This window comes from Canis aureus, chromosome 16, assembly GCF_053574225.1.
Source record: "Canis aureus isolate CA01 chromosome 16, VMU_Caureus_v.1.0, whole genome shotgun sequence".
Lineage (NCBI taxonomy): Eukaryota > Metazoa > Chordata > Mammalia > Carnivora > Canidae > Canis > Canis aureus.
This window is the reverse complement of record NC_135626.1, coordinates 34,712,569-34,735,297: the sequence shown is the minus strand read 5'-3', so window position 1 is coordinate 34,735,297 and position 22,729 is coordinate 34,712,569. Positions and strand designations below refer to the sequence as shown.

The 22,729-nt window shown below is 59.0% G+C and overlaps 2 protein-coding genes and 1 long non-coding RNA gene across 6 annotated transcripts; 2 read left to right on the top strand and 1 right to left on the bottom strand.

Moving 5' to 3' along the window:
- Nucleotides 1-279: 279 nt before the first annotated feature.
- Nucleotides 280-9,581, top strand: EPN3 (epsin 3). 2 transcript variants are annotated; one of them, XM_077852783.1, is made up of 10 exons: nucleotides 280-662; nucleotides 3,702-4,378; nucleotides 5,338-5,456; nucleotides 6,110-6,190; nucleotides 6,464-6,592; nucleotides 7,522-7,609; nucleotides 8,084-8,353; nucleotides 8,584-8,655; nucleotides 8,780-9,010; nucleotides 9,223-9,581. In XM_077852783.1, the coding sequence occupies exons 2-10, from the start codon at nucleotides 3,841-3,843 to the stop codon at nucleotides 9,558-9,560; spliced, it is 1,866 nt and encodes a 621-aa protein (XP_077708909.1). In that variant the 5' UTR covers nucleotides 280-662; nucleotides 3,702-3,840; the 3' UTR covers nucleotides 9,561-9,581. The 2 variants fall into 2 exon arrangements, with proteins under 2 accessions (XP_077708909.1, XP_077708908.1); XM_077852782.1 differs by having other exon boundaries at nucleotides 287-662; nucleotides 8,539-8,655; nucleotides 9,223-9,578.
- Nucleotides 9,582-10,745: 1,164 nt separating this feature from the next.
- Nucleotides 10,746-14,834, bottom strand: LOC144286382 (uncharacterized). Its single transcript, XR_013354469.1, has 2 exons — nucleotides 14,771-14,834; nucleotides 10,746-13,580 (listed from the first exon to the last, which is right to left on the bottom strand). It is a non-coding gene; the product is annotated as an uncharacterized LOC144286382 (long non-coding RNA).
- A 37-nt stretch (nucleotides 14,835-14,871) lies between these two features.
- Nucleotides 14,872-22,190, top strand: SPATA20 (spermatogenesis associated 20). Of its 3 annotated transcripts, none has more exons than XM_077852780.1 (16): nucleotides 14,872-15,029; nucleotides 15,167-15,346; nucleotides 15,626-15,690; nucleotides 15,845-15,999; nucleotides 16,082-16,225; nucleotides 16,337-16,538; nucleotides 16,940-17,070; nucleotides 17,167-17,271; nucleotides 17,497-17,571; nucleotides 17,669-17,878; nucleotides 17,964-18,156; nucleotides 18,459-18,627; nucleotides 18,915-19,126; nucleotides 20,493-20,692; nucleotides 21,571-21,651; nucleotides 21,828-22,190. In XM_077852780.1, exons 1-16 carry the CDS (start codon nucleotides 14,953-14,955, stop codon nucleotides 21,996-21,998), a joined length of 2,370 nt encoding a protein of 789 aa, XP_077708906.1. In that variant the 5' UTR covers nucleotides 14,872-14,952; the 3' UTR covers nucleotides 21,999-22,190. The 3 variants fall into 3 exon arrangements, with proteins under 3 accessions (XP_077708906.1, XP_077708905.1, XP_077708907.1); XM_077852779.1 differs by having other exon boundaries at nucleotides 17,476-17,571; XM_077852781.1 differs by lacking the exon at nucleotides 17,497-17,571.
- Nucleotides 22,191-22,729: the final 539 nt, after the last annotated feature.

Genomic DNA, 22,729 nt, shown 5'->3' with positions numbered 1-22,729 from the left:
GAGGCAGAGAGGGGCTATGCCTGGAGCCTGGATGCCCCCTTCAGGGTGGCTGAGGGGGCCAGCTGGAGCCCACAGAAAGCAACTCCACCAAAGGGTCAGCCCCTGGGAATGGTCTTCCTGGCCCAGCAGAGATGGGTCCCCCCCACCCCCACCCTATTTCCTGTTGAGGCAGGGGAAGGGTTAACTCCCTGCGGGGTGGGAGTGGGCTAGCAGCCCTGGCTCTCAGAAAACGAATTTCCTGGGGAGAGCTAGCCAGTCAGCCAGCCAGCCGGCAGGCGTCCCCCCTGACGTTGCCGCCTGCCCAGCCAGCAGGAAGGGGTTAACAAGCCTTGCGCTTCCTCCTGTGTCCTGTTACTGCTGAGGCAGACCTGCCCGGCCAGCTGAGCAACTTTCCTCCGAGTGCTGCCTGCCTGCAGGCTGAGCGTCTAAAAGACAAGCAAGCTAGAGGCAGAGCTGCAGCCCGTTCTGGGGACCCTGCTGCCACCCTTCCGAGGGGTCTGCACCTCCTGGGAGAGGGTGGGCATCTCCAGGACGAGGGTCCTTGGTGGATGGCTCTGGGGTCACTCTTGACGCTGTACTGTCCCCCTGCCGCGCGGGTCGGAAGGTCACTGCAGAGGCTGCTCGTGGTCCCAGGGCTGGGGCCAAGGGAGCCTGCACCAGAGGTAAGCTGGCCCCTCCCTGGCAGCGGTGGTACCTCTCATGGAAGGCTTGGGGCTTAGTCTTCATCCCAGGTCCAAGGGAGAGGGGTGAGGAGGACAGTAGAGGATCCCAGAGGCTTCCTGCCTGCAGCCCCAGGGAAGCAGGACTCAGGGGGGCTGGCTCCCCACCCTGAAACCCGCATCTTTGGTGGCATCCCCCCACAGAGTCCCATCCTCCTCTGCCCACCCATCCTCCTTAGCTCCACCCCCCATTGCATCTCCAGCCTCAGGGCAACCCCCACCCCATTCCAGGACCCCAGGACACAGCCACCTCAGGGCTGACTTAAGCTTAGAGTTCTAGCTCACACCTGTCCCTGCGCCTCCCTCTGGCAAGAGTTACTCCCTCTCCCTCTGCCCCCTGCCCCGGGGCTCCCGCTGACCCCAACGGGGCAGGGGCTGGGGCTGCCTCAGCAGACCGGGGGCTCTGCAGGCTGGTGGCACACACACACTTTGGACAAACTCTTGCACGTGACAACGTATCTAGGCTCTCCCCTTGTCCCTGAATCCCCACTCTAGGGATGCCATCTACTTCCTGAGCCTTGACAGTTTCCCTCCCCAGTCCTGGAGCCCATCTCTCCTTTCCCCCTCACCCCCTGAAAGTTCTCCTTGGCACCCTTTATAAAGGAGAGAGCGGATACTTGTGCCACATGGCCTGCCCCCCAGCCCGCCCCTCCCCACTCTGCCCCATACCCGCCTGCCTCCTCCTCCCCCATATCTCGGAATGAGCCTCTCAGGCTCTGCCTTCTCAGTGTCCTTCCCTCCACCTGACAGGGTCTGGCTCAAGGTCACTGCAGTAATTCCATACCCGCCCGCCCGGGCCTGCCGCTGCCGCCACTGGCTGCTGGGTTTCTGTTTCACTCCCTTTTATTTCTGGGCATATTGTGTTCGATAAAACCCTGGGCTTGTAACACCGCTGGCAGAGCTCCCAGCTGCTCCCTCCCGTGTTCCTTCCTTTTCTCCTCCCTCCCTTCAGAGCTCCCTGGGCCTCACCCTGCCCCCTCGTCCTCCCCACCTTGTCCCTTCTAACTTTAGGGGAGGGAAGTCCAGGCATCTCCTTGGGGCTTCTGATGCCTCCCTTCCCCCAGCTCCAGCGAAGGTGTGCAGAGAAGGCTCCTCCGCTCCCCCTCCTAGAAGGAAAGTCCAGGCAGGGCAGCAGGGTCCGCACGGAGGGCCCCTCCCACTACCCCAGGCTTGGCGGGAGGGCTGGGGAAGCCAGGCTCTGGCAGGGTGGCTGGTGGAGTCAGGATGCCTGACTGGTTCTGCTGGTTTCTGTGGCCAGCACTGGGAGGGGCGGGCACTCCGGGCGGGCTGTGGGGCACAATTATTTCTCATCTTGATTCTTGCCACCCGCCAGCCCACCAGTTGGGGAGGTAAAGACAGATCTGAGTCACCAGTGAGGGGGAGGGCAGGAGTTAAACAAGCGTTGGCTGTGGTATCCCCACAGAAGGCCTGCCAGGCTGGACGGACAGACAGCAGACAGAAGGTAGGCAGCCTTTCAGCCAGCATTCCATCTCCCTGGAGTCCCACAGGATCACCTCCTCTGGGCCCAAGCTCTCCCAGGCACCTGGGCCCCAAAGAAGCCTGCCAAGGCCTGCTGGCTGCTTTGAACTGAGCCCAGGGTTGGCAGGGCTGGGTGGAGGGCAAGTCCAGATGGGGGAGGGCAGGATGAGCAGCTTCTGACTCCTGCTGAGGCCCAGGGCAGAGACCCGAGGCCAGGGGGAGGTGGTGGGGGGAGGCAAAATCTCCATGGGTGGTGGTATTGGTGGGGGTTCACGGGTGGTGTGGAGGTTCTGGGGGTCTAGCGTGTGTGTGTGTGTGTGTGTGTGTGTGTGTGTGTGTGTACCCATACCAGAGGAACAGCCATGGTAGGGGATTCTGGTGTTGGTTTCTGGTGGGGCCCTGGGAGAACCTTTTTCTGTCTTGAACCTGGGTTTGCCTTCCCCAGATGGCCTGGTCCTGAAGCTGTGGAGAGGCCAGCGGGCTGACTCTAGCTCCCCCTCAGATTTGGGGTGCTCAAACCGGCCTTGCCTTCAGGGAGCTTACAATCTAGCTGAGATGGAACCAAAACAATAAAGCAATCAGATGAATTAACGACTAAACCAGTAACCCTGACAATAAGTATCAGATTCGTCTTCTGGAGACCTAGGTGTTTAGTCCCAGCTCGGCCACCTACACGCCGTGTGACTGTGGGCAGGCTGCATCCCATCCCTGACTTCAGTGCTCTTGTGTGTACCACAGAGGTGGCGGGGGCTAGGTCTCTTCGAGAGGCAGGCCCTGCTTCCTGCCTCATACTCCTCTCTGGGCCTCTGGCCTCGCCCAAGTATTCCCTTTGAGCTACCCTTTGTCACCCTGCAGCTTCATCTTCCCTTCAGATCTCTGACCATCACCTCCACTGGGAAGTCTCCCCCGATTTTCCCAGCTTGGGTACTCCTGTACATGCCCATCCTTGATTGAATCGTCATCTGTGCCCCTGGAACTGGACTTGTGTGGGCCAGGACTTGTGCTCTGTGCTCAGCACAGTGTTGGGCTCAGAGAAGGCCCCAGGAACTAGGTGTTGAATGAATGAAGGTGTACAAACTAACGCTGTGAGAGATGGGGAGAATGGGGACCGAGGACCAGAAAGAAATGGGTGCTACGCTAGATCCTGGTAACGAAGCATGAACAGGGTAAGCAGGCATCCCTGGGGGTCACTTTTGTGTCTCTCGCTAAGGGCAAGGTGGGCGTGTCCGAGGTAGCTCCTGGCTCACACCAGCTCCGTGAACCTCCCTTCCCCATCTCTGAACGGAGATAATAAGCTCGTCTTTGTAGTGTGACTGTGACAAGCAGCGTGCATGTGAGGCTAGACATGCCTTCTGAATAATATGTAAAATAAGAAAAATAAAAATAAGTGCCTGCCAGCGGTGGCTCCTGGCCGGTGGGGACCTGTGGCCAGGCCTTCCGTTGGTGGCTGAGTGGCTGTCAAGGGGGGCCACTGCCCCTGAGTTCTGTCCCTCTCTCCTGCAGACCCATGTGGAACCCGAGGACGCGGCCGCCCCACTGAGAGTGCGGGGGCCCACCCCTGGAGATCGTGACCTTGAGACGGTGGCCCTCGGCCCTCCACCTCCGGCGGGGGCAGGGGCTGCCCACCTCCAAGTCCCCAGCCATGACGACCTCCGCGCTGCGGCGCCAGGTGAAGAACATTGTGCACAACTACTCGGAGGCAGAGATTAAGGTGCGAGAGGCCACCAGCAATGACCCGTGGGGCCCTCCCAGCTCGCTCATGTCGGAAATCGCCGACCTGACCTTTAACACGGTGGCCTTCGCTGAGGTCATGGGCATGCTGTGGCGGCGGCTGAATGACAGCGGCAAGAACTGGCGGCACGTGTACAAGGCGCTGACGCTGCTGGACTACCTGCTCAAGACGGGCTCCGAGCGGGTGGCCCACCAGTGCCGCGAGAACCTCTACACCATCCAGACGCTCAAGGACTTCCAGTACATCGACCGCGACGGCAAGGACCAGGGCGTCAACGTGCGCGAGAAGGTCAAGCAGGTGATGGCCTTGCTCAAGGACGAGGAGCGCCTCCGGCAGGAGCGCACCCACGCCCTCAAGACCAAGGAGCGCATGGCGCTGGAGGGCACGGGCATTGGCAGCGGGCAGCTGGGGCTCGGCCGCTCTCGAGGTTCCCCGTCCTCCTACAACTGTGAGTGAGCCCCAGGGCCGGGGCGGGGTGCGGCCCTGAGTGTTGGGGGATCCCGAGCATTGAGGGAGACGAGGTGGGGAATGGAGCCCGGGAGGCACACCTGGCTGGCAGAGCAGGTGGGCCGCAAATTAGCGCAGACCACAGCGGGATCCTAAGTGCTCCTCGGGGAGCTGTCCAGCGGCAGGCCGGGGCCAGGGTGGCAGATGCACAGGCTCCGCAGTCCCCCAGCGGGGTCGCCCTCGGCACCTTTCCAGCTGAGCAATCTAGACGGTCGCCTCTCTAAACCTCCGTTTCCTCATCTATGAAGTAGGGAAAATCTTATCTGCTCCAGTTGTTGGATGTGAGAATTAGGTGAGGCCAGGCCTAGGAATACCCTTAGCCCAGACACATGGCACAGGGCGCTCCATCGGGGCATCCCTCATGACTCCCTGCTTGAGGGCACTGTCCTTGAAAATGCGGGTGTCTGCAGAGCTCTTCTTGACTCTCCTCCTTGCCCCACTGTGGGCGTCCTGGAGCTGAGGGGTACTCAGGAGGGGCCTCAGTTCATAAAGCCCTAGAGGGTGTGCTGGGGGACCTTGAGAGCTGTGACCCTGACTGCCTGGAACCTCTCATGTTCCTACCTTACTTGATCCCTGGTAGGATGGGACCCCACTGGAAGAGTGCAGGAGGTGGAGTAGGGGACCAGGTTCAAGTCTTACCACAGGACCCTGGCCAGGCAACCCTGGGCTCTTGGCGTGTCTGTAAAGGAGGGACTGGAGACTCTGCTGGGGGTGGAATGGGAAGACACACAAAGCACTGGGCAGCATGCTGCCTGGCCCCCTAGAGCCCTCAGCTGCCAGTTGTTTCCTTCCTCCTCTGTTTCCCTCTCTGAGCCTTAGCTTCCTGATGAGGCAGGGGGAGGGGAGTGGCATGGGCACCTCTGTGGTTAAAGAAGCCACAATGGTCGGTGGTCGTTGCAGCCTCCTCATCATCCCCCCGCTACACCTCCGACTTGGAGCAGGCCCGGCCCCAGACATCAGGAGAAGAGGAGCTGCAGCTGCAGCTGGCTCTAGCCATGAGCCGGGAGGAGGCTGAGAAGGTAAGGCACCTGGGGCACAGCTAGGCATGGCACTGGGGGTGAGGGGAGCCTGGAGGGAGGCAGGAAAGGTGCCCTGATGCCCCACACCCTTGACTCCTAGGGTCCTCTCCTCTGGGCCCCCAGACCCCAGTCCAGCTCCCAAGGACAGCATAGGGCCTGTCCTTGTGCCCACGAGTGTTTTGGCAGGGATTGCCTCCCTGCTTCCAGTCTCCTCTGGCTGGGCCTAGAAAGGGCAGTGAGTACCTAGTGGGTTGAGGGTATGTGTGTGTCTTCCAGGCTCACTGTGGGAAGTAGTGAGTGTGCTGGGAGACACCGAGATTCGCTGCCCCCACAACCCCTGCCACCAGCTCTCCTTCTAGGGGGCAGGGATAGCCCCTCTGACATCATCTTCTCTGCCACCACTTCTTTGGATCCATGTAGGATGGGCAGGAAGCAGCTGGGCCTCACACAGCAGGACATGGGGGCACTCAGGGGATCCAGAAGAAAAGGATTAATCTCCTGGATTTTGAAACTGGTCGCAAATCCAGGCAGGCAGGCACATTCACCTTGCTGCCTGGAAGCAGGCTGCTCACACCCACTAGCGTGGGCACTTCTCTCTCCCCTCGGGAGTGGGAGCACTGGGCCCTGTTCACTCTTGTCTTCCCCCCTCACAGCCGGTTCCCCCAGCCTCCCACAGGGATGAGGATCTGCAGCTGCAGCTGGCTCTGCGTCTGAGCCGGCAGGAGCATGAGAAGGTAGCGGCTGAGCCTCCTGTGCAGGTGTAGGTGCTGGTGCAGGTGCTGGTGCAGGTGCTGGGACAGGTGCAGGTGCTAGGGCAGGTGCTGGTGCAGGTGTTGATGCAGGTGCTGGGACAGGTGCTACATAGGCACTAACCAGGCTCCTCCTGCTTCGCCCAGTGGTCCTGCCATGCCTAACCTCTCTCACACACTCTTCTCAACTCCAGCTCCAGTCCTCCCAAGTCCAGCCTGGGCCGCTCATGCTGTCCTCACTCCTCTTGCCTTCTGCAGGAGGTGAGGTCCTGGCGGGGAGATGACTCCCCTGTAGCCAATGGCGCTGGGGCCGCTGTCCACCGTTGGCAAGACAAAGAGCCAGAGAGAGAAGAGAGAAAGGAGGAGGAGAAGCTGAAAACCAGCCAGGTAGGGAGGGGCTGCGGTGCATGGACTGAGCCTGTGACACGAACCAGATTGGTATCCGTAGCAGTTAGAACCCCACTTTGTATATAATTAGCGCTGTTTAAGCATTTATTCAACAAGAATGGGAGTGGAGGGGGTGCGGTAGCCCCCAGTTCCAGACCGCATGGGCTGATGCCCGAGCAAAGTGGGATGCAAAGAATCCTGATCTGAGGTCCCTGGACTTGGGTTCTGGATTTGCTGTCACTCTGACTTGGGCATATCACTATGGTGGCCTCCGTTTCCTTTTGTTGGACAGCTCCACCTCTCGTATTCTAGGGCTATGTGATGCTGTGGATCTAGTTGAGGGGGAAGCGGGCTCAGGCACATGGTCCAGACAATATCTTGGGCTCATACACATACTTTCCAAAAATACGGGGGTGGGTAGCTACTTGGAACAAAGCCATCCTCCAAAGCAGTGCATGCTACCCCTAGGATGTCCCTGTCTCCTTTCTGCCATGTTCAACAGTGGCTAATTTCTGACCTAGGAAGGCAGACTTGTCATAAAATCTGTCTTCTACCACCAATGGGCGGAGGATCAGGACAACTGAGGAAGGGGTCAGGCAGGCCTGGGTTTATCCCAGCTCTGCCTCTCCCCAACTGTGCAACTTCATGCATGCATCTCCCCTCTCGGGGCCTCAGCTGATGCATCTGTAAAATGGGCACACCACTACCTGTACTATCTACTGCACAGGGTTGTTATGAAAGTCAGGTACTAAATGGATGAGGAACCATTTTATAAACTGCAAAGCACTGTACAGAGGCGAGGGATCATTAGCAGATGTTTGTAAATGAACAAAGGAGAGAATGAGCTGGACTGAGGAAGATAGGCCAGGGACCGCCCTTCCTCTGGTCTCACCCACTTCTGAGCCATGGCTGCCTCTCCCACTCCGCAGTCCTCCATCCTGGACTTGGCAGACATCTTCGCACCCACCCCGGCCCCGCCCTCCACTCACTGCTCCGCTGACCCATGGGACATCCCAGGTGGGCACGCAGGGCTGCAAGAGGTTCCCAGGCTGGTCCCAGAAAGCCCCTTCCTTTCCACCACTTGCTGGCGCCCCCTCCCCATAGCTAGGGGCCACTGGGCAAGTCACTTACCCCTCTGAACCTCAGCTTCCTCTGGGACATGGGGTTGTAGTAAGGGATGGGAGAGAATGTCTGAAGAGCCCAGCTCATGGAAAACACAAGAGATGTTCTCTCGTTTCCCCTGGTCACCCTGGCTTTCCCGTCCCAGCCCATCCCTGACTGGGAAGTGGCCTGATCTGCCCATGCCTGGGAGTCCACGCTCCTGGCACAACTTGCTCAATATGGGCTCCAGCTTGCTGGGTGGGTCCTGAATCAACATCCCATCTGTGAAATGGGACCCTTGCATCCCAACTTGGTCTGGGTAACTGGGAAGGGCCCTGGACTGGGTGTAAAGGTGGGTCTGAGGTCATGTCTGTGCTGTTCCTGTTTTAGGTCTCAGGCCGAACACAGAGCCCAGTGGCTCCTCCTGGGGACCTTCTACAGACCCCTGGTCTCCTGTCCCTTCAGGAAGCACCCTGTCCAGAAGCCAGCCCTGGGACTTGCCCCCTATGCTCTCCTCCTCTGAGCCCTGGGGCCGGACCCCAGTGCTGCCTGCCAGACCCCCTTCCACAGACCTCTGGGCACAGAGCTCCCCCCATCACAAGCTCCCCAGCACTGGGGCTGACCCTTGGGGGGCCTCAGGGGAGACCTCCAATGCACCTGGTAAGCAGAGGGCCAGACAGTGTGGGTGAGGCGCTGGAGGACTTCTGGGTCCCCTCCCTCCAGTGCCAAGGGGCAGCATGTCCTGTCTATGTTAAGAGGGCTGCTTGCCCGAAAGGGGTCAGACCAGTGACTGCACACCCACCTTTTTGCCAACCTACCTCCTCTCCCTCTTCCTCCTTGGCCAGCTCTAGGTGGTACCTCACCCTTTGACCCATTTGCCAAACCTCCAGGACCCACAGAGACCAAGGAGGCGCCAGAGTGTGCCCAGGCCCTGCCCTCTGGGAAGCCCAGCAGTCCTGTGGGTAAGGAGGCAGGGGATGATATAGCTCTGGGGAATGAGGGGCCCACCCAGAGGTGACCTCTGTCCTCTCTTCCCACAGAGTGACCATTCCCTCTCCCTACCAATGCGTTCTATCTCTGTTCCAGAGCTGGACCTGTTTGGAGACCCCATCCCCAGTTCCAAGCAAAATGGCACCAAGGAGCCAGACGCCTTTGACCTGAGTGCACTGGGGGAAGTGCTAACCCAGCCCAGCAAGGAGGCCCGAGCATGCCGGACCCCTGAGTCTTTCCTGGGCCCTTCAGCCTCCTCTTTGGTCAATCTTGATTCATTAGTCAAGGCGCCCCAGGCTGCAAAGACCCGAAACCCCTTCCTGACAGGTAGGACACTCCCGTGTCCCCGCTGGGTCTCCACACTGCGGGCCGCCTGCTTTTCTCCATCACTCCTTTCGGAGCCCAGCTCCTGCCCTAAAAACCTTCTCTAAAAACCTACTCTTCTCTATCCCTGAGACCCCAGATCTTGCCTCCCCCTCCATTTAGGGCTGCGCGCCCTGGCGCGCTCCAAGCTTCCCTCCCCTTCTCTCGCCCCGCAGGTCTCAGCGCTCCATCCCCCACCAACCCGTTCGGCGGGGGCGAGCAGGGCAGGCCGACCCTGAATCAGATGCGCACCGGGTCGCCGGCGCTGGGCTTTCCCGCCAGCGGGCCAGTCGGGGCGCCCTTGGGCTCCATGACCTACAGCGCCTCCCTGCCCCTCCCGCTCAGCAGCGTGCCGGCCGGCGTGACCCTCCCCGCCTCGGTCAGCGTCTTCCCGCAGGCGGGAGCCTTCACGCCGCCGCCCGCCAGCCTGCCGCAGCCGCTGCTGCCCACGTCGGGCTCCGGGGGGCCGCTCCAGCCACCCCCGCAGGCCGGCGGCACCAACCCCTTCCTCTGAGCGCAGCCCCGCCCCGCACGCCCGGGCCGGCGCCTGCGCCTGCGCCTGCGCACGAGGACCCGCCCCCGGGGCGGGGCGGGGCGGGGCGGGGCTGCCACCAGGCCCCGCCCCCGGGAGCCCGGACCGGCTGAGGCTCCGCCCCCCGGCCGGCCCGGGCGCCCCTCCGCTCCGCAGCTCCTGGAGCTTGAGACCCGCGCCTTCCCGGGGCCGAGAGCACGCCCGCGTGGTAGGGACTGGAGCCCGCCTCCTCGGCTCCACCAAGTGGACTTCCTGCGAGGCGTGGCGGCTGGACCGGGACCACCGCGCGAATCGCCGGCTGCGGCGGAAACAAGTGCTCCACGGTGTGGGGCAAGAGATGCTCCCACCTGCCGTACATCCCACAGCCTGGCACCTGCGCTTCCAGACGCTCCCCAAGCTCTCACTCGTTCTCTCATTTCATTTTACCGCGGATCAGCCCTGGGGATGATCTAATGGCAGGGAACAATAGACACTTGTTCCCATTCGTTGCCACTCATTCTGTGCTAAGCACTTTAGACAGATTATTTAATTTAACCCTTGCAACAACCCTCTGAGGTAGATAATACTATTCCCACTCAAGACTGGCTACATAATTTGTGGGGCCTAGTGCGAAATGAAGAGGCAGGGCCCTTCTTCCAAATTAAGAATTTCAAAATGGAGGCAGCAGAGCATTAAACCAAGTGCATAGCCCTTGGTCCTGCTGTCATGTTATAGGTGAGGAAACAGGCTCAGAGAGGCTAAGTGGCACGCTCAAAGTCACAAAGCTAGCACGGATTGGGACTGGGATTCAGAAAATCTGACTCCACAGCCTTGTGCTCCCAGGCTGGGCCCCCGGTTTCATTTACAAATATTGACCTGCAGCGACCAAAGTGTTCCACTCACCGGGGAGGAATCCAAGAATTGCTAAGCCCACAACCTCCAGGAACTCAGAACTCAGTGGGGAGACAAAACCGGTACTGGAGCCCTTGTGCTCCTTTGTTTTACTGAGTCACTTTAAATCTGGTTCTACCCTTTCCCCGCCCCCTTCCTTCGTTGCCAGGGCAAGAAATTCTATCTCAGGCCTGCTGAGAGAGCCTGACCCCTTCTGGGGGCTTATGTAGGGTCTGAGAAACAAAGGTAAGGGGGCAGGGCCCAGTACCTTATCCTAGGGCCACCATGGACCCTCCATTCCTTTTCTTCCACCACTGGACACTAATTTGTCCTCAGGGCTCAGACTCTGGCCCTGTAGTAGCCCCGCTCCCAGCCCCCACTCCCTTCTGGGTCACTGAGGGAAAATAGCCTTCTATAGAGCAGAAACGCCAAAGTGGAGGGAGGATACGATGCTGTTCTCTTTCTTAAGTGGAAGGAGGATGTGGCAAAAGGAGCTACTTTGGTTTGGGTTGTTTTTTTTTTTTTCCTTTTTTTTTTTTGGAAGGAGGGAGTCCTACTATGGCTGTTACAGGCAGGACCAACAAGAGCTCCTACTTAGGAATTAGACCAACAGAGCTCACAACTCTGCTCCAAGATTTGCACTCAATAATAATAATAATAATAATCACTTAGTAATAAGTGGTTATGCTCCCTGACCTTGAGTAAATTACTTAACCTCTCTATGACTCTGCCTCCATTTCCTTACTTGTCAAGTGGGAACAAGAGTTCCTTCCTTAGGAGATTGCTATGTGGCTCCTCCCATGCAGTGTCCTTTTGGCCCAGGGCCCACCCTCTTCAGAGACTCCCGTGAGCAATGAGCCCGTCATACCCTCATTCCTGGTCTTGCCAGGCAGCACCCAGAATCCAGCCCCCGTCTGTCTTCTGTCACACACACCTGGGAGGTTTCCATCCTTCCTGGTAGCTCACCCACCGGTCACCCCTCCCCTATCTGGGCCCTCCTCTTCTAAGCTGGCTCTCCCTTGTGGACTTTTTCTGAGGACCCCCAAGGGATGCTGCTTGACCCCCACAAAGAAGAGGTGGGTAGCCTTATTTCCCCATAGCTCCTTCTGGACCATTTTCCTCCTCTAAGAGCCTCCTTCTTGGAGGCTGGAGCCCCTGGGTTGTCCTGCCTCCTCTGCCTGGGGCTGTGCTCCACCTCATTCTCACCATGCTTGCCCTCTTGGCTCACAATCTCCTCACCCAGATCTTCCTTAACCCCACCTGACTCCATTAATCAGAAAGATGACCTTGACCTCTCAGCTACCCTTACCCATGGTCACGCTTTTGGGCTCGTCATCACCCAAATTCCTTCACATTCCAGGCAGGCTTCCTGTTCTCTGATCTTAATCTCATTCCTTCCAGGGAGCATCTACCAGACCCTCTGGCCTGCTGACCTTTCTGCCACCACCCCAACCTTCTCAGAGATCTCTTCTCTCCTTGACGTCATCAATTGCTTTCTGTCAACCAAGTCCTTCTCCTTGATATTTATCATAATTAGCCTCATCTATCTTGAAAGTCTTTCCATCTTTCCCCTCACTTCAAGCACCCATGCCACCTCTCTCTATCCCCTTTCTTTCCCTTCCTCCTGACCCACTCCAGTTGGCTTCTGCTGTCAACCCCACCTCACTTGAACACTGTCTGCCAAGCTCAGCCAATGACTCCCGTGTTGCTGAAGTCATTTGACCTTTTTCTGTCCCATCTCACTTGGCTTTTCCAGAATCTGACCGTGAGGACCCTTCCTCTTTGCAACTCTCTGTCCGTTTGCCTTTGGGACACCACCCTCTCCTGGTGTTCCCTTGACCCTCCTGTGATTCTCTGTCTGTGTCTTTCATGGGTGCACTCCTGAGTTCCTTGAGCCCAGACCTGAGCTTGCTCCTCTCATTGCTCCCTGGATGGTCCCTGCCATGCCTGCACTGTCTACACACTGAACCCTCCCCGCTGCCCCAATTCCTCCTACAAACCTCTCCTCTGTTCCAGAGCCATGTTCTCCCCACACATATATCTCAATGGCACCTCAAACCAACATGTCCAAAAATGACCTCTCGAGCTCCCACCTGAGCCTCTCCATGCCCCCTCCTCAGCAAATGGCCTCACCGTCCAGCATAAGCCCTACTCTGCAAACCAGTCTTGACATCTTCCTTTCCCTCACTGCCAATCCTGAGGATGCCTTCTCCTCTACAGGCCTCCAGACCCTTCTCACTACTTCCACTTCCACCTGGTGCAAACCTCCACCATCTCCTCTGGGTCCTGCCACAGCCTCCTAACCAATCCTGCTTCTTCCACTCTTGCCCATTCTCCACTTAGAAGCCAGAGGGACCTTTCCAAAGTGCACAGTCACTTCCCTGACCAAAGCCCTTGAACATCTTTGTTCTCTCATCAACAACCAAAACTCCTACTCACAGTTCATGAGTCCCTCCAGGACCTGGACAATTGCCCTCCTCCAAACTCACGTCATCTCCTATGTCTCTTTCCTTTGCTCTCTGCCCTGCAGCCATGCCTGCCTTCCGTAGTTCTTCAGCCCTGACTCACTGCTATGCCCAGGGCCTTTGCACATCAGTTCTGCCTGCTTCCCCAGCACCCCCCCGACACCCTCTCTCAGGACCCCGTGCTCTCGTTCTTCCATGGCTGCTACACAAATGTGATTTCCTCAGGGAAGCCTCTCCTGCGTCGCCTCTCCCACCAGATCAGGTTCCTTGTTTTAGTCATGACACTTCTCACAGTGGGTGGTTGTACATTCGTGTGTGTGTGTGTGTGTGTGTCTGTCTGTCAGATTAAATTCTGTCTCCTTCAACAGACTGTGTGCAACATAGGGGCAGGAGCCTGGTCTCTCTCCACCCACCATTGTACCTAAGCAGAGCACCTGGCAGGCAGTAGGCACTCAATAAATATTGGCTGAATGTAGTAAATGAGATAAGTGTGGAAAGTATATGATAGGACACAGAGCTGGCTTGTCGTTATTATTCAGGGAAGCCTTCCTGGAGTGGGTGGGATGTGCCCAGGATCTTTAAATGGAAAGGCAGAGTCAAAGCTCTCTGGCTGGGTGGGCCTGGAGGATACATGCCTTCTGCTCGAGCCTCGCTTCTCTGTCTCTCTCTTAAAAAAAAAAAAAAAAAAAAAAGGTTATTTATTTATTCATAAGAGACACTCACAGAGAGAGGCATAGAAACAGGCTCCATGCAGGGAGCCCCATGCAGGACTCGATCCCAGGACCCCGGGATCACGCCCCCCCGCCGAAGGCAGGCGCTCAACCACTGAGTCACCCAGGGGTCCCTCCAGCCTCATTTCTCATTTGTACAATGGGCAAGGGTTGGACAAAATGACCTAAGGCTCTGGCATCCAACGGCCCTGACATCCTCCCAGCCCTGCATGTTCTTCTCACGAGGCGTGACTGTCCCGCGGGCAGCCGGTTTAGGCCTAGCGGAGCCCGGCAGAGCCCAGCGGAGCCCAGCGGAGCGCAGCCGGCCCCCTCCGTGCCCAGACCCGGGCCTCCCAAGGCCGCGCCGTCCGGCCTGCGATCCCACGCTCGGCCACCGGGCGGCGCGCGGAGACCGGCCACGCGGCGGCGGGAGGCCCGGCCCGGTGGGTGCCCTGGCCCGCCCCTCGCAGCCTGGGCCTCCCTCCCGGTCCGCAGCGTCCGCGCCTTGGCCGCCCGCAGCCGTGCTGGGTGCCCGGGCCTGGCTGGGCCGCGGCCTCCTGCTGCCCCGCGCCGCGCGGGGGCCTCCCCGCCCGCCGCCGGTAAGGGCCGGTGAGTGGGCCGAGCCGCGAGCCCGAGGGGCCCGGGACCGCTTGTCGCATCACAGTGCTGGTCCCCAGCACGCCGCGCCACCCTTCCTGCTCCCGCGACCTGGCCCAGACTGTACCGCCCCCTCTTCCCCAACCCCTCATCCCCCTCATCCCGCATCCGACTCCCCGCCTTCCTGCTGCAGGGCCAGCTCCCCGGAATTCTCCTGACACCACCTCTGGGAAGCCTTACTGGGACCCCAGTGCCAGGCCATGTTCCTTATCCAGGGGCACCCTGGGCTGACCTGTCCCAATCCTTATGGGTGGAGGGGCCTGTCATTTAGGTCTGCCCCGCAGTGCCAGGTTCCCAGGCGGGGAGCCCTGAGATCTGAGCCAGTTTCTGACTCCCTGGGGGTGCTGGGGGGGGTCTGGCCTTATGGAAGGGCCCAGGGGGTGAATGTTGAGTGAGAGGGCCCCCTGTATCGATTTGCCTGTCATTGCCCCTCCAGTTCTTGCCCTGTCCAGCCACCAGCAGCAGACAGCCTCCTGCCCAGGTCACTAACCCAGGCCGGCCAGAGAGACACCTGCCAGTGCAGACACCATGGGGAGGGGCCCCGTGAGGGGGAAAGAATGGAGACTGAAGTTCCATTCTGCCCATTGTGACTCACTCTGACCTCACAGTCATCATCCTTCCCACCGCCAGGTCCGAGAGGCTGGGGGAGACTAACCTGGCAGGGATCCCCCAATGAGCCACCTTTCTTCACCCCCCCAAAAACAAAAGGGGGAGCACAAAGGCCGCGGTCTCCCCCGTGGTTCAGAAAGGTGGGTTGGGCCTGGAGCAGGGGGCTCCAGGAGAGGGGCCGGGGGGGGGGCAGGGGGAGTGCTGTGGGCCTCCGTGGTGGGCCTGGTCTGGGGGGAGGCGGGTGGCAAGCTGTCACTGACGCACCTGCCCACACCAGGGGCAGCTCCTCCCGGGACAAGGACCGCAGTGCGACAGTCAGCAGTTCAGTACCCATGCCTATTGGAGGGAAGGGAAGCCGGACCAACTGCTCCCCATCCGTACCCCAGAAGGTCCCCAACCGCCTGATCAATGAGAAGTCACCGTACCTCCTGCAACATGCCTACAACCCTGTGGACTGGTGAGTACCACTCCTGAAGCTCTTCCCTCCCCGACCTCCTAAACCTCCCTCTCCCTGCCCCCCTCCCTCTGGGGGTATCAGAGCTCTCAGCCCCTCCTACACCCCCCTACTCCTACCCCTCTCTCTCTGGGGGCAGATGGGGTCTCAGCCCCTCCTACACCCCCTTACTCCTACCCCCCACCGGGGGCAGCTGAGCTCTCAGCCCCTCCTACACCCCTTCTCCCCCACCCTCACCCCCATCCTGGGGTCAGCCAGTGAAGCCCAACCCTGCCGGCCTAGGTACCCCTGGGGACAGGAAGCTTTTGACAAGGCCAGGAAAGAAAACAAGCCAATTTTCCTTTCAGGTAACGTACCCCCCTTCCCTGGGATGGGAGGAAGGGGGCGGTAGTGGACAGGGGAAGGGTCCTCTGGGCCTGGAGCCTCCCAGGAAACCTCTAACCAATCACTGGTTATCACCACCACTACCACCACCACCGGTCCACCGTGGCCCCGTTCCAGTGGGGTACTCCACCTGTCACTGGTGCCACATGATGGAGGAGGAATCCTTCCAGAATGAGGAGATTGGCCACCTGCTCAATGAGGACTTTGTCAGCGTGAAGGTAGACCGAGAGGAGAGGCCAGATGTGGACAAGGTGTACATGACCTTCGTGCAAGTAAGTAGTCTTCCCCATATGGGGGTGGGGGTGTTCTGAGCACAGGGGGCCGCTCCCCTCACCCTCGTCCTCTCTCTGCCAGGCCACCAGCAGTGGTGGGGGCTGGCCGATGAATGTGTGGTTGACTCCCAACCTCCAGCCCTTTGTGGGGGGCACCTACTTTCCCCCCGAGGATGGCTTGACCCGAGTTGGCTTCCGCACAGTGTTGCTGAGGATACGGGAGCAGGTGGGTGTGCTCCCAGGGAGTGGAGATGCGTGGGGGAGTGGGAGTCCAGGGCAAGGACCCCCCCCCCCCCCACTGGATGCTGACCTCTGGGTCTGCCCCTGCCTCCTACAGTGGAAGCAGAACAAGAACACCCTGCTGGAGAACAGCCAGCGTGTCACCACAGCCCTCCTGGCCCGCTCAGAGATCAGCATGGGTGACCGGCAGGTGCCACCATCCGCCGCCACCATGAACAGCCGCTGCTTCCAACAGCTGGATGAGGGCTATGACGAGGAGTATGGTGGCTTTGCTGAGGCCCCCAAGTTCCCCACGCCGGGTCCGTGCCCCCCATCCCTGCCTTCCCCGCTCCCATCCCAGCCCTCCGATGCCTGTGATGCCTATCTGGGCCGATCTCTTCTGACCTCTGGCTTGGTCATTAACCACCTGCTCTGGCTGACCAGAGCTGCTCTGACTCACTCCCCACCCCTGCCTGCCAGGAGCTCTCTGGTGAAGTCCTAACTTCTGATCTGAGCAGCAGCCCTATGACACTGACCTGGAGAGCGATCCTCTGTCCTCTGTGTTGACCACTGACCTCCTAACCTCCAGCGTGTCCAGGGAGACAGCCTGTTGAGTGAACTCCTAACCCCAGCCTGGCCAAAGGCCTCCTGATCACCCAAATCTCTGCGCCCCTACCCTAAGTCCCCCATCCTCTCACGTGACTGTTCTTGATGCTCACAGTGATCCTGAACTTCCTGTTCTCCTACTGGCTCAGCCATAGACTAACCCAAGATGGCTCTCGGGCCCAACAGATGGCCTTGCACACCCTGAAAATGATGGCTAACGGGGGCATCCGAGACCATGTGGGACAGGTGAGGGGAGGCATTCCCTGGAGGGGGCAGCAGGAGGTAGTGGGGTAGGGGCAGAATCTGGGGTCAGCCTCGAGCCCCATGTCCTGCCCGGCACAGGGCTTCCATCGCTACTCCACGGACCGCCAGTGGCATATCCCCCACTTTGAGAAGATGCTGTATGACCAGGCACAGCTTGCAGTGGCCTATTCACAAGCCTTCCAGGTGACCCCTGAACCCAGCCTAGAGCAAAGACACTTAGCCTGTCCCCCTACCTCTGGCTGCCCTTCTAAGGCTTGGGGACTTGTAGCTGCCCCCTTGACTTCACCCTTAATCCCCTCCCGTATGCCCAGGCTCTCTCCCCACCCTCCTGGGAGAATGGTGACAGCCCTCTCTGTACCCAGGCCACCCAGAGACCTCTGTTTACAGACCTCCCTCCTCCCACCTCAGATCTCTGGTGACGAGTTCTACTCCGATGTTGCCAAAGGCATCCTGCAGTACGTGGCTCGGAACCTGAGTCATCGGGTGTGTGTCCACTGAGGCAGGCGGGCCTGGCGGCAGGAGGGCTCGGGGCCTCAGCCGCCCTGAAGGCAGGGGCCAGCCAACTCTCCTCTTCCCACAGTCTGGAGGCTTCTACAGCGCTGAGGACGCAGACTCACCCCCAGAGCGGGGCATGCGGCCCAGAGAGGGGGCCTTCTATGTGTGGACGGTCAAGGAGGTCCAGAACCTCCTTCCTGAGCCTGTGCTGGGCGCCACCGAGCCCCTGACCTCGGGCCAGCTCCTCATGAAGCACTACGGGCTCACAGAGGCTGGCAACATCAGCCCCAGTCAGGTGAGGATGCTGGGCTGTCCGGGATGGAGGGGCCCTGAAGCCAGCAGGCCAGGTGACGCCCTCTCACCAGGGCTGTTTTCCTCAGGACCCCAAGGGGGAGCTGCAGGGCCAGAATGTGCTGACCGTCCGCTATTCGCTGGAACTGACCGCTGCCCGCTTTGGCCTGGACGTAGATGCCGTCCGGACCTTGCTCAATACGGGGTTGGAGAAGCTCTTTCAGGCCCGGAAACATCGGCCAAAGCCACACCTGGACAGCAAGATGCTGGCCGCCTGGAACGGTGGGGTGGCCATGTCTGCGGCCTGATCCTGTTGACAGATTTTATCCTTCAAGAGGCCCCTCCTATCTGTCAGGCACCTGCTAGATATCAGTTCTCCCTTTATCGGGTTTATCATTCCCAATTTACAAATGAGCCAATCGAGGCTTAAAGAGCCGAAGTGACCCACCCTAGGTCACACTCAGGAGCCAGGAGTTCTTACCCACTGCTCCAGAGAGGTGTCGGGGGCTTGGAGGGTCAGGGCGGACATACCTGGAAGGGTCCAGCTGGCTTCTCCTGAAGTGTCTAGTGTCTCCTCCCTCCAGGACTGATGGTGTCTGGCTATGCTGTGACTGGGGCTGTCCTGGGCCAGGAGAGGCTGATCAACTATGCCATCAATGGTGCCAAGTTCCTGAAGCGGCATATGTTTGATGTGGCCAGTGGGCGCCTGATGCGGACGTGCTATGCAGGCCCTGGGGGAACTGTGGAGCACAGGTCAGGGCCAGGACAGCTTGGGAAGGCCGGTCTCCCTGGGCATCGCGGACCTATCTCCGTCCCTCTCCCTCCCTCCTGGTAGGCGCCAATCCCTGCTCTTCCATTTGCTGGCTATGAGCTCTTACCTTCCCTGAGCCCAGTTACTCATCCAGGAAGTGGGCTAAAGGTACCCACCAAGAGATAGATCTTAAAGGCTAAATGAAAGGGCAGGTAGAGGGCCTCCTCTGGGAAAGCCTCTCTCTCCCTCGGCCTGTCCGCAGCCCCTTCCCTAATGCCTGTCCCCACAGCAACCCACCCTGCTGGGGCTTTCTGGAGGACTATGCCTTTGTAGTGCGGGGCCTACTGGACCTGTACGAAGCTTCGCAGGAGAGCTCATGGCTCGAGTGGGCTCTGCGGCTGCAGGACACGCAGGACAGGCTTTTCTGGGACTCCCAAGGCGGTGGCTACTTCTGCAGTGAGGCTGAGCTAGGGGCTGGCCTGCCCCTGCGTCTGAAGGACGGTCAGTGGTGGGTGTGGGGCTGACCTCGACCCAGTTAAGGCTTGGGTTCCCTGGGGGAGGCATAAGCGCAGCGTGGTGGTAAAGAGCCAGCCTGGGTTCACATCTCCACCAATTATTTGTTCACCAATTGACTTGGAGTTGGTCTTATTATATTCCAGAGCCTCAGTTTCCTAATGCATGAAACAGAGCTAGCATTGGTACTAACTTACAGGTGGATACAGAGATGGATCAAGCTATTCCACGAACACACTTGGCAGCAGTAACTGGGTGCTTGGATTCATAGATCATTCAAGGTGTACCCTCACAAAATACAATGTAGCAGGGGAAACAACTAATAAATAGTAATGACCACTACAAAAGTGCACGCACAGATGGGTAGTTACAACAGGAGCGTCATAGAGTAGTAGGCGCCTGGCCCCTTGCATTTTAGTACTGCTCACCATTACCTGACACATCTGGTATGTTAATGGTGCCCCCCCCCCCACAAAATGTAAGCATCTTGGGAGCAAAACTTTTCTCCTTTTCCTTCTGCATCATCCCCAGCGCCTAGCATAGGCCTGGTACATTAGCAGGTGCTCCACAAATGTTAGCTGAAGGAATGAAAGGACCCTGCTGGAGAACAACAGTGGGACCTAACTCAGTGAGGGGGATGGACTCAAACCCGGGACAAGCATCACTTAGCCAACAACTCTGAGAAGCCTGGAGGATGGGGGATGGGACGGAGGCTAGTGGAGGGGAGGCGCCCTCTTAGGCCAAGCTGGGTCCCTGCAGGGTCTTATAGGCCTGGCAAGTAGTGAAAATCTCTGAAGGGTTTTAAGTAGGTCGTGGGCTGGTCCGGTGAGGTTCTAGGAATATCATTCTGACTGCAGGTGGACAAAAGGCCCTTCCGAAGGGGGGCAGGGGAAACCGGGTGACTAGTCAGGAGGCCATCAGTGGCATTCAGTCCCAGCGAGGGCGGGCAAATGCTGCGGAAAAGCTGGAAGTACAAGATGGGTAGAAGTGGTGAGATTTAGGTCTACTCTGGCCATGGACCCAGCAGACTGGGTGGATTAGAAGTGGGAAGTAGGGGAAAGGTGGGGAGCGGCAAGGATGATGGCACTCTGGTTGAGCAGCTGAGCAGCTGTGTAGCTGGATTGAGGAGTCCATAGATGGGGGAGCCGGGGGACCAAATGTTCAGCCCCGTGCCAAGTGGCTGAGAGAGCAAGAGGTCAGCAAGTGCCGGGCATCAGAGCTGGGGCAGGATTGGGCCGGGGTGGACTCTTTCCCATCCCATCCCCATCCGCCACCACTGTGGTCACTGTCCTGGGGCTGGGTCCCGGGACCCTGTGACTGACCCTTACTACCCCCTCCACCCTGTCCCCTGCAGACCAGGATGGCGCAGAGCCCAGTGCCAACTCTGTGTCGGCCCACAACCTGCTTCGGATGCACGGCTTTACGGGTCACAAAGACTGGATGGACAAGTGTGTGTGTCTCTTGACTGCCTTCTCCGAGCGCATGCGCCGTGTCCCTGTGGCATTGCCAGAGATGGTCCGCGCCCTCTCAGCCCACCAGCAGACCCTCAAGCAGGTGTGTGGGGGTGAGGGCACTCATGCTAGGACCCGGGGGAGGGGAGAGGAAGGGATCGGGGGCTGGGGGCATGGGGTGGGGCTCCTGGAGCTGTCCCCCAGAGCTCAGGTCTGTGAGTGTGTGGCCGTCGAGGAGTGTGTGCAGGTGTCTCCATGGGAATATCCATACGAGCTGCTCTAGGCAGTGGAGGTATCCAAGTGAGTGTGCATCTGAGGGGCCAGGCCTCTGGCCTGGGTAAATGATTGTGTGAGCGCCTGCTACTGGGGTACTCAGAGCAGAGAGGGCAGGAGGCAGGGGCTAGAGATGGGTCCCTGCGGTTGGTGAAGTGTTTCTCTGTCTCTGTATCTGTGTGGTTGGGGCTGCCATTGTGTGGGCAGGCATGTGCTTATCTGTGTGCAAATCCCTATTTACATTATTGCTGGGTGTGCATGTCTAAATATGTGTGCCTCTGGAGGTGTGTGACTGTGCATCTGCATGCCTGCCGAGTGTGTGCTAGTGTGTTCACCAGTATGTATGTGCCATGTTCAGATTTGCCCTGATTATATTTGCATGTTTACCTGCACACCTCTGCTTCTATGTGTATGTGTGTGTGTGTTGTGTGCTGATGTCTGCACCTGTGGGTGCGTCTCCCTGGGTTTGTATCCCACTGCTGTGTAGGATACCATCACTTTATGTGTTCTTATGTACGTGCGTCCATGTTCCCACTTGCTGAGCTTGAATCCGAGGCAGCCTCCTGGCAGCTGGTCTGGAGGATGCTCAGCTGCATCCCTGTTCCTTCCTGGGGCTATAGTGCAGAGTGGAGGGAACAGGGAACCCCTGGTAGGTCTGGATCCAGCTCCCCACCCCTGCTCCTGGAGTTACCTCTCTGTTCTGGCCAGATCGTGATCTGTGGAGATCCCCAGGCCAAGGATACCAAGGCTCTGCTGCAGTGTGTCCACTCCATCTACATCCCTAACAAGGTTAGAGTTTGTGAGCCCTGCCCCAGCCTCCCAACTCTCCTGCCTGGGGGCCCCCCTGCCCCTCTGCAGCTCTCCACTATCCCCTCCTCTGGTGGCCCCAGGAGAGGAAAACCACTGTGGGCCCTGCCAGTGTCCCAGTAGCCCCCAGGTGACTGTCTACTTTTCTGCTACCACAGGTGCTGATCCTGGCCAACGGGGACCCCTCCAGTTTCCTGTCCCGCCAGCTGCCTTTCCTGAGTACCTTGCGGCGGCTGGAAGACCGGGCCACGGCCTACGTGTGTGAGGACCAAGCTTGCTCAATGCCCATCACGGAGCCCTGCGAGTTACGGAAACTGTTACACCAATGACTTCCTCGACCGTGTCAGGCAGGGGCAGGAGGCCGAGCTTCCCAGCTGGCCGGAGACTCAGGCCCAGTAGGGCCCTGTGCATGCTGTGGCCATCCCTGGGCGCCCTGTCACCAGACGCCCTCGGCCATCCTCACCATCCCCCCCATGGGCACCCACTCACCCTGGAATAAACCTAACAGCATCCCGTGGGAACCTTGGGGCCTCAGCCTTGCTTGTGTGTGTGTTGGGGGGGACCTCTAGCTGACTCCTCTGCCTTCTCCAATTCCTTCTTCACCTTCAGAGGTCTCTGGGCTGACACTGCCCCAGTCTGTGGTCATTGCAGCTTGAATGAAGCTCAGGGTAGGGGAGCCTGTAATGCCTGCCAGGGCTGGGGGTTGGGGTGCAGCCTTGCCCTGGAGAAGGGATATAGGCTGAGCCTGGCCTTCAGCGGGGTTAGGAAAGGATCCTGACCTCCCCTTCCCCCTGTCTCCTGTTCTAAGCTGGGGAAAAGGAAGGGGATGTTTTATATGAGCGTTTATTTTTCAGGAATGATGACATTTGCATATGCTTCGGTACATCATGGGAGCTGTTGTTCTTTGGACCAGGGATGTTTATTTTGGGATGTCCATTTAGCTGCTCCCCCTTACCCCAGGATGGAACCAAGGCCCCCTACAGGAGGTCATATCGTCCATGCCCCCGCTTTCATACCAACCAGTCCAAGGAGGGTTCTCTTTCATTTGGAACATATATTG

Excerpts from the sequence above, each read along its gene's own strand:
- EPN3 (XM_077852782.1), top strand. The coding sequence starts at position 3,841 with ATGACGACCTCCGCGCTGCGGCGCCAGGTGAAGAACATTGTGCACAAC. Across the intron at positions 6,593-7,521 it reads AGAAGCTGAAAACCAGCCAG|TCCTCCATCCTGGACTTGGC; the intron begins GTAGGGAGGGGC and ends CCCACTCCGCAG. Across the intron at positions 8,656-8,779 it reads GAAGCCCAGCAGTCCTGTGG|AGCTGGACCTGTTTGGAGAC; the intron begins GTAAGGAGGCAG and ends TCTCTGTTCCAG.
- SPATA20 (XM_077852779.1), top strand. The coding sequence starts at position 14,953 with ATGAGCCACCTTTCTTCACCCCCCCAAAAACAAAAGGGGGAGCACAAA. Across the intron at positions 17,272-17,475 it reads CCTATTCACAAGCCTTCCAG|ACCTCCCTCCTCCCACCTCA; the intron begins GTGACCCCTGAA and ends CTCTGTTTACAG. Across the intron at positions 17,879-17,963 it reads GCAACATCAGCCCCAGTCAG|GACCCCAAGGGGGAGCTGCA; the intron begins GTGAGGATGCTG and ends TGTTTTCCTCAG.